We start from the raw sequence: 9,857 nt of genomic DNA on the forward strand, positions 1-9,857 counted from the left end.
AAACTCTGAGCTCTAGGCCCATGTAGGAAACAATCTTGGCAAGGTAGACTAATTATCCTACCTGTAAAAAGAAAGAATAATGTTTCACTATCCTCAGAAGTGAGATGTTTTCATACTTGTTTTTTTGATATATTTAAAATGTATACATTCCCATCCATGAAAAAAAAATCAACTATTTATTTTATGAGGTGCCTAATTACAATAAAACCCATGGTTCAGTTTTGTTCTGATGTCTTTGTGTTTATGCTTTCACAAAGGCCATCACTATAATTATAAGGCTGTAAGTTAATCAGTAGCAAAATAACAAAACATAGATAAGGGAGTGTTCTCACGGAGAAAGTCAGATGCAATCCCAAAATAAGAATTCATTTTAAACACTGTAAACAAAGGGGCCTTTAAAGAGATGAGAATTTATTTATTACAAGCTTATTCCCAGTTTAGCAGTTAAAAAAAAAAGAACAAACCACACTTCAAAGCCTATGAAATGCATGCCAAAACTGTGGGAATATCAGGCAAGAATATATTTAGCTATACATATAACAGCATATATCTAGCTATTTCTTAAAGTCAGTGTGACTGAGACATGCTTATAATGCATATATTTCAAAGCACCTTTAACCATCTCATTGTCTGGATAAATACGTTCTACAAGGTGCCTTTTTTTTTTTTTTCCCAGCTTAACATGTAAAAGGTTTCAGCTTAACATGTAAAAGTAGCAAAACTAAAAACCAGTTACACTGTTATCAGCTGAGAAAGCATCTGTAGAAGTCCAGAATAAGTCAATTCATACAAGGATAAAGCCTTAAAGAAGCGTTTAAGAAACATCGCAAAAGTAGTGTGAAAAAATGAACTTTCAGCTTGATGGGATGATTGCAAATTGCACTTGGATCCTAATCACGATGCCAAAGAATTCAAAAGTGAAAATCCCACTAACCTGAACACAATCAGACCAGAAGAGAATCAGACTGTCAAAGATAAAAACTCTCCAAAGGATTTTTACTTGTCAATAAAAAAATATAAATACAAAGGGAAAACATTTCAATTGAAACCCTGATAACCGCTTGACATGACAGTATCAAAATTTCGTGCATGGAATGAAGGCCTACAATTTACATCAACTATGGGTACACAAAGGCTTTGCACAACACTTTATTGTGACATACAGATATATCCAATGTTAAAGTAAATGAAAATAAAGAGATTTTTAGAGGGAGAGCCTTTGCTAACCAAACTGATAACATTTCCCAAATTGCACTTGGATCCTAATCACGTTGCCAAAGAATTCAAAAGCCAAATTCCCACTAACCTGAACAGAATCAGACCAGAACAGAATCAGACTGTCAAAGATAAAAACTCTCCAAAGGATTTTTACTTGTCAATAAAAAAATATAAATACAAAGGGAAAACATTTCAATTGAAACCCTGATAACCGCTTGACATGACAGTATCAAAATTTCGTGCATGGAATGAAGGCCTACAATTTACATCAACTATGGGTACACAAAGGCTTTGCACAACACTTTATTGTGACATACAGATATATCCAATGTTAAAGTAAATGAAAATAAAGAGATTTTTAGAGGGAGAGCCTTTGCTAACCAAACTGATAACATTTCCAGGAAGGAAGAGGGAGAAATAATGCCGAGATTTTTATCACATCAACCCTCTGTCATAAGAATACAGCATGATGGCTGGGTGCTGAAAGCTATTACACTTTTTCAAAATAGCTTTTTCAATCAGTTGGCTTGATAAAACAAATCTCTCCCCCCTTGTAGCACTCTGTGTTACTTTCCCCCATATACCTTGCCTCTCATATACTTGGACCACCAGTGCTACAAGTGCGACGAATAATAATCAAAGGGTAAGAGTGTCCAGCTGAAGTGGTGAATAACCAGTTATGGAACTTCCCAAGTACACAGGAAATCAACACTTAAAAAATACCTCTTATAGGAACTGTTTAATTAAGCCCTAAGTACAGGGCTGGAGATGGCACCGCTGCAGAACTGCCCTGTCGCCCTCTCCAGGTGGTTTCTGTACAGGGGAGCCCGAGGAACTGGCAGGTCCCAAAAGGAAAACTTAACTCTACACAGCTTACCCACGTTGCATCATTTTCCTTCACTTCCCAGGATTCACAAGCACTACACTAACTCTAATTTATTATTTCTGGATTTTTTCAAGGATGGTGCTTCTGAGGCAGAAATGTGGGACTGATGGAGTGCCCTGTCGCCCTCTCCAGGTAGTTTCTGTAGAGGGGAGCCCGAGGAACTGGCAAGTCCCCAAAAAAAAAACCTTAACTCTACACAGCTTACCCACGTTGCATCATTTTCCTTCACTTCCCAGGATTCACAAGCACTACACTAACTCTAATTTATTATTTCTGGATTTTTTCAAGGATGGTGCTTCTGAGGCAGAAATGTGGGACTGATGGAGATAGAACACTTTCTACCGTGAGTGGCAAGTCGAGACTCCCTTCACTCAGGCCACCTGCAGCTACATCACCTTAGAGAGTAATTAGCTTTAACACACAATCTTGTCTTCCACTAAGCATCTCCTGACTTATCTTAAGGTAACGAGTACTGACAGAAATCTTCTCTTATAAATAGAAGGAAGGTACCTTTACATTCCATTCTGATACGTTTAAGAGATCAGAATACTAATTCCCACATGTCAGCTGCAGGCCTATTACATAATACAATACACTAAAATCATTCATGCTTTCAATTATTTTTTTTTTAACAACATGGCAAACAGTCATACTTCTAGAGCATGGATTTCTAAAACGGCCCTGTTCTTCAAAAATAACAAATTCTGCCATTATTAAGTAGAATTCCAGAGGCGGCACAAAACTCTCTTGTTATTTTCAATTCCATAGCAGAAACCCATGGAAAGAAAATGTAACCCTGCAATGGATTTTGCATAGCTCAAAGTGCAGAACCACACAATAATGCTGGAATTGCAGTGAGGCAGTAGATCCAGCAGAAATGACACTCACAGTGAGTAACTTCCTCAGGAACTTGCTTTCCCCCGACTCCTCCTTTCCTCTGGCCCGCACACTGACAAAGGACTCTCTTTCCTCCTCCTGATTCTTGTCTGAACAGGAAAAGATATATATTCCTTCCTCCATTCCACCTTCTCCCCCTCTCCTCCATCCCTAGCTACTTGTAAGGAACAAAGAAGAATTTTGGCCAATTTCTAAGCTAATTGGTAATGTTGCAACAAACCCCCTTGCTTGGTCTTCAAACTAATTTCTTCAGGAAAGTTTCTAGTGATCCACAGAGTCCGAGGGGAAAGTGCTCTCATGGGCTGGATTTATCCCGTGGACAATTCCACACACTCCCCAAACATTATCCAGAACAAAGAAACTCCAATTAATATATGTATAATTTGCCCATAGTTGACAATTAAGGGAGAGAGAGCAGGTGAGGCAATACCCATCAGCTACTGCCATCCAATACGGTTACTGCTCCACAAATACAAAGGCCTGGATGAAATAATCCTACCTGGGGTAAAGTAAAGAATATAAGCAGCACACTTGTAATTTGAGAAAAGCCGAAGTTCCAAAAACTGCAGAAATATATATTTAAAAAAAAAAACCACAAATATTTTTCCAACAGATGCTTCAGTACTACTACCCCTCAAAAAGTTATCAGATTTTGGTAGAAAATGTACCCCAAAAGAAGCTGGAGGACCTGGAAGCATTAAGTTAAATTTTTCACACTGGGAAATAATTTACTTTGTGATGCTGGAGTCCTCTTCCAAAGTCTTTTTGGAAAGGGAGAAACTGAGTAAGAGAGTAGTACACTGCACCTACAGTACTGGATTTTGAATATTAACACTATTTTTCCCTGTAAACAGGCTTTACATGGATGTCAAAAACATCAGCTCACAAGGTGACCATTATGCCCTTTAGGGGGGACCAACAAGGGCAGATAACCATAGTTATGGCTGCCAAGCCCCCCTGGCAGTCCACTGCAGGGTAGGATTTAATAAAATTGACAGAGATAGCATTTAGCATCACCCTCCTACTGTTCCTTGTTGGCTCCATTGTGCCCAGCAGAACAAAGCCTTTGTTATAGTCCCAGCACAGTGATTTCAGCTGAGCTAGTCATTCACTGGGACCTATTAGCACTCACATGATCTACTCGCACACAAAAGGGCCCTAAGAACCAGAGAGAGAGAAATGAGTAGCTCTTTGGGTTGCTGGAACAAAATAAAACAATGTACTTGTCAAAACTCTAATATTGATAGCAATCAAATAGTTTCTAAACTACGCTACCAGAGAAAAACCTGGTGGTTATTTAATAAAACTCTAAAGCAGTCCAATCCACTTTCCTTGCACATGCGATAAAGCCACACGAGAAGAAGATATTAGTGTATTTATTAGCCTGTGTTTGCTTTTAGCTGAACAAGTTTAGAAAAGGCTAGAGAAAGAGGCTTAATGCATTAATCCTCTGAGATGGTGGAAGGAGTCCTCCGAATTCATTTTTACCATCCACAAAATAAAACACTGGGGAAAGAAATCAGATCTGCTGGCACAAAAACACAGCTCCTTGTGTTTGCAGACTTATAAACAGAGCGCTGCTGGCAACGCCCCGGGCTTATCAGGACAAACATGCTCAACAGAAAAAAGCTTTAAGGTCTTAATACAAAGTGAATTTGAAGCTGTAACAAAAATTGTATTTGCTCTTAAGAAACCTTCCTTGGCAGGGTGACCTGAGATGCAATGAAAGGGAAGCAGTACCTTATGATACACCTTTGCTTTAGTGCTTGGTATGTCTCACCAAATGGTCTCAAAAGGGAACTACCCAGACCCCCTTTATCTCTACGTTATATGTACAACAGCCAAAACCAATCTGTGCCCAGAGGCCGAGTCAACAGCTCACCCAGAGCATTTCCAGGGGGTGCCACCCCAATCTGACATGGATGTGACTTCTTCAGACCCCTTCTGCTTCTAAATTAAGCCTGTCACCAGGACAGGAAAGTAAGGGGATTTTCAAAAACCGAACTGAGAAAGCAGAAAATCTTGGTAATGAGATTAGCATACAAAGTTATTTTCACAAATTGAAGATACGATCTAAAAATCCACAAGATAGATTTCAGTACTGGAAAAGCGTGTGGTGGTGGTATACTTAGGGAGAATTCAAAAAGTCACATGCAAAATAGAGAATAACCAGGTAAGCAGGTAAGAGAGAAAGATCAGCAGTTACAGTGGATCACAAGCTGAATTGAGTCAAAAATGTTACTAACTTTCAAAACCTGCAATTCTCATACTTCCATGCATTAACATGAGTACCACCTGTACTGTATCATAGAGAATTCTCTACTCTAATGTTATCCATAATACTGATAAAGGTTCTCCTGGATGAACACATCAAAGATCTTGCTGTCAACTTGGACATGGTCTGGAAGAGAACAGAAAGTCAAACCTGGAAAATAATGTCCTGCAAGACACACATCTTCCTACACCTAAAGGTTGTTATAAAAAGCATTTGTAACTTCCCATATCCGCTGATAAGGCAGCAAAATAACAGTGACTAAGAGTCCCCAATTTCCAATAACTACGAGCAAGAGGAGGAATTTATAATAACTTTCCACAAATGCATAACTGAAAATATCATGAAGAGATGTAGATCTTGAGCTTTTACCTGAAGACAGCATCACCCCTCCCCAATCGTTACCATTTGTCACTGCATTATAACTTTTTCCACAGTAGTCACTATGAAGTTCCAACTCTTGAACATCTGTTCTTTCAAAGTACAGAAATAAGGAGATCACCAAGAAGTCTACTTGTCTGTTCTGTCTAGAAATATCCCTCAAAGCTCAGCTACTGGGTAGTAGCACATTACTGGCACAGCACTAACAGCCCGTACCCATGCTAAGACTCCTGAATATTAATTAATTCAGGAGAGCTTCTGCAGTCCCCTAAAAAACCCCATGATGTTCAAACAGCATAGGCTGTCACTGACGGTTCATTGTGCTCAAATTTTAGCCAGGATGATTGGTTTTGCCCTGGAGATTAGGAAGCAGGCACTGAACAGTGTTTCCACTACAGCTATTCTCTTTTAATTTATCGTTATTGGGTAGAACGAGGTGGAGCTCAAGATTACTTCTCTTGCACAGAATGAGCTCTCGACCAGTGGAAACCTCAATTACTCAAATCCATTACATCCCTCGAGGACTAAAAAAGCCAATGCTCTCAAGTGCTCAAAGATCAACTTTTCACCTCAGAAGTCTGACATAACCTAAGCGTGCTGTAACCAACAGCTGCCACCCTCACTGGCCACAGGGACACACCAAGGTTAAACCAACCAGCTGCTACGTCCTTCCAGCCCACAAGTTTATGAAATGTTAACAAATACTTCATACTAAAAGACAAATATAAATAACAGTAACAAATTTCAACAGGCACAAAATACGCAAGCAACTTACACAAACCACATCAATACAGGTAATTAATTGTGGCTTTTCTGTATTAAACTTCTGGTGTAATATGCATGAAGTTGTATTTCTGATTCACCAGAACAATCTGATTGTTTCCTAAGTCAGTAAGAAGCACCCTTCCAATCAGCAAAGTGAATATTAATTAGCTTCCTAATTAAAAGATTGATACATTCAGCTAAACATTGAGAATTACTTTTAACATGCTCAAGATTGTTTAGCCCAAGTTCCCTTTTGATGCGGTGTTTTCTCCAACTCCAGGAAATTAACAACATAGAAAACCAAACGTTAATAATTAAAACGTAAATACACAATTTGCCAGCGCCCCTGCCAGCTGGTGTGCTCCAAGGGTCAATCTCAACAAGAGAGAATTTGTGGTGGAAGCCAGAGGGTTTTTGTAAGCAACAGGCAACTGTAGCAAAATAATTTTCATAAAACTCCATTTGACAAGAGTTGTAACTTCTAGACTATTGAAATGTTATCACCAATGCCATGTTCAAACACATTCTCAGCAGTTATTCCTTCTCCACGTGTGTGCAGAAAGAAATCACTATGCTATTTCTGTGCCCAGGAAGTCACCTGGACCATAGCTTCTTGTCAAAATGTAAGCTAATGAAAAAAAAAAAAAAATATAATCACTGGGTTTTTTTTTAAGTTCACTATTTACCTCAACAGGGATGTGTTCTTAATAGCTACAGAATAAAATCCAAACCTTTCTCTGAAATTTATCCTGTTATTTTTTATGCTTCTCTGACACAACAGTAACTTTGCAGTCAAGGTTAAATGTTTTTTACCAGCAAGAAGCAGCGTGTTCCTGGATTAACACCTGTGGTGCTGCTTTTGAAGCTGAAACTTGATTTCAGAAGAATTAGGTGTGGTAAACACAGGGACACTGATCACACAGACACTGAGAAGGGTCATCTATTACTCTTCTCATTAGAGCATCCCAAACCTAATATCCCAGGGCAGCAGTTCTGGGAGCACTGTGCAGCCCCTGTGACAAAGAAGATGCATCCAAGTATCTTCTGAAAGACTTAGGCACAGTATTAATTAACATTCCTTGATACACTGCATCTGTTAAATCCATTAGCATCTCTAATTTTCTGTGTAGGTTATGGATTTAACAGGCTGGCTGCTGTACCTTCTTTGGCCACACAGTGTACTCAGTGACATTTGAGAGGTTTGATAAAATGTGAGAGTGGCTTACTCAAAGCTGTTCTGTTCCTGAAAAAAAAAAAGGGCCATTTTATTCAGACATTGTAAAAAAACAAGAACGAAATAAGCAAGCCTGAGCATCTAAAAATGTGCATTTGCATCAACTGGTTTAAAGAAAAAAACAAAACAAAACAAAGCTGTGCTAAAATTTGTCATATCAAAACTAATGCTTGCATGATGGAAAAGCACAGCACGTTGTTTCTGTTTTGAGGGGACCAGCAACGTAAACTTGCTGGTCTGCTGGACACGGAGTACTGTGAAAATTAGAGATGCTAATAGATTTAATAGACACTGTATCAAGCAATGTTAACTAATACTGTGCCTAAGTATTTCAGAAGGTACCAGGGTGCATCCTTCTTGCCATGGGGGCTGTGCAGGGCTCCCACAGTTGCTCCTCGAGTCAGTATTTTAAATACCTGCGCTTAAACGGTGAAGCAGGGGTTTGAGGCCATCTAAAATGGCCAGTAAAATAAAATCGTTCCCTTTCCCCATGAAAAGCATGAGGTGGCAGATCCCAAAGGGCCTGGGTAGGGGGACAGGGGTTACCTCAGATGGTGAGGCCGGACCTGGGCTGGGGTCAGGGGACACTTGGTTGCTGATCTGCTGGACAGCACCTCTGAGGAGAAAGACCTAGGAGTCCTGGTGGACAACAGGATGCCCATGAGCCAGCAATGGGCCCCTGTGGCCAAGAAGGTCAATGGCATCTTGGGGGGCATCAGGAAGAGTGTGAGCAGCAGGTGGAGGGAGGTCATCCTGCCCCTCTGCTCTGCCCTGGGGAGGCCCCAGCTGGAGCACTGGGACCAGTTCTGGGCTCCCCAGTTCCAGAAGGACAGGGAACTGCTGGAGAGGGGACAGCAGAGGGCTACAAAGGTGATGAACGTCCTGGAGCATCTCGCTTATGAGGAGAGGCTGAGGGACTTGGGTCTTTTTGGTTTGGAGAAGGAAAAACTGAAGGAAGATCTGATCAATGCCTCTAAATACTAAAAGGGAGGGTGTCAGGAGGATGGGGCCAGGCTTTTTTCCGTGGTGTCCAGGGACAGGAGAAAAGGGAATGAACAAACTTGAACATAAGAAGTTCTACTTAAACATGAGGAGGAACTTCTTCCATTTGAGGGTGGCAGAGCCCTGGCAGAGGCTGCCCAGAGAGGTGGTGGAGTCTCCTTCTCTGGAGACATTCCAAACCTGCCTAGTTTGGACCCTGTGCGACCTGCTCTGGATGGACCTGCTGAGGCAGGGGGGTTGGAGGAGACGATCTCCAGAGGTCCCTGCCAACCCCATGTGATTCGGCGTAACGGCCAGGCCGTGTGTGTGTGTGTGTGTGCGGTGTCCGCCTGTCCCCCCCTCCCGTCCCGGGCCCGCACTCACTTGATGACCGTTCCTTTGGCGCACAGGGAACTGCTGGAGAGGGGACAGCAGAGGGCTACAAAGGTGATGAACGTCCTGGAGCATCTCGCTTATGAGGAGAGGCTGAGGGACTTGGGTCTTTTTGGTTTGGAGAAGGAAAAACTGAAGGAAGATCTGATCAATGCCTCTAAATACTAAAAGGGAGGGTGTCAGGAGGATGGGGCCAGGCTTTTTTCCGTGGTGTCCAGGGACAGGAGAAAAGGGAATGAACAAACTTGAACATAAGAAGTTCTACTTAAACATGAGGAGGAACTTCTTCCATTTGAGGGTGGCAGAGCCCTGGCAGAGGCTGCCCAGAGAGGTGGTGGAGTCTCCTTCTCTGGAGACATTCCAAACCTGCCTAGTTTGGACCCTGTGCGACCTGCTCTGGATGGACCTGCTGAGGCAGGGGGGTTGGAGGAGACGATCTCCAGAGGTCCCTGCCAACCCCATGTGATTCGGCGTAACGGCCAGGCCGTGTGTGTGTGTGTGTGTGCGGTGTCCGCCTGTCCCCCCCTCCCGTCCCGGGCCCGCACTCACTTGATGACCGTTCCTTTGGCGCCCCCCGCCGTGGTGAGCATGACGCGGCTGGTGAGGCTGCCCCGCAGGTCCTCCTCCTCCAGCCCCAGCAGGGCCGCGCACCGCTCCAGCGACGGCTGGCTCTGCGGCCGCAGCGCGCAGCCCCCTGCGGGCACACACGGACACACACACCGCCGCCGCGTTACCTCCGCCGCTGCGGGGACACCGCCACAGGGGCGCTTGCACACACACACCCCCGCGCGCACACACACACACCCAGACACCCCCCCACCCACGCACCC

The 9,857-nt window shown here is 42.6% G+C and overlaps 1 protein-coding gene across 1 annotated transcript in view; it reads right to left on the bottom strand.

Annotated features, from left to right (window-relative positions):
* MYO6 (myosin VI) overlaps nt 1-9,857 on the bottom strand; it is a 107,686-nt gene that overhangs the window by 36,557 nt on the left and 61,272 nt on the right. The window contains exon 12 of the mRNA XM_014949352.1: nt 9,577-9,721. Coding sequence (XP_014804838.1) covers nt 9,577-9,721 — 145 coding nt within the window. The remainder of the gene's footprint in view (nt 1-9,576; nt 9,722-9,857) is intronic.

The sequence above is a fragment of the Calidris pugnax genome, unplaced genomic scaffold (genome assembly GCF_001431845.1).
Source record: "Calidris pugnax isolate Ruff unplaced genomic scaffold, ASM143184v1 scaffold132, whole genome shotgun sequence".
Classification (NCBI taxonomy): Eukaryota; Metazoa; Chordata; class Aves; order Charadriiformes; family Scolopacidae; genus Calidris; species Calidris pugnax.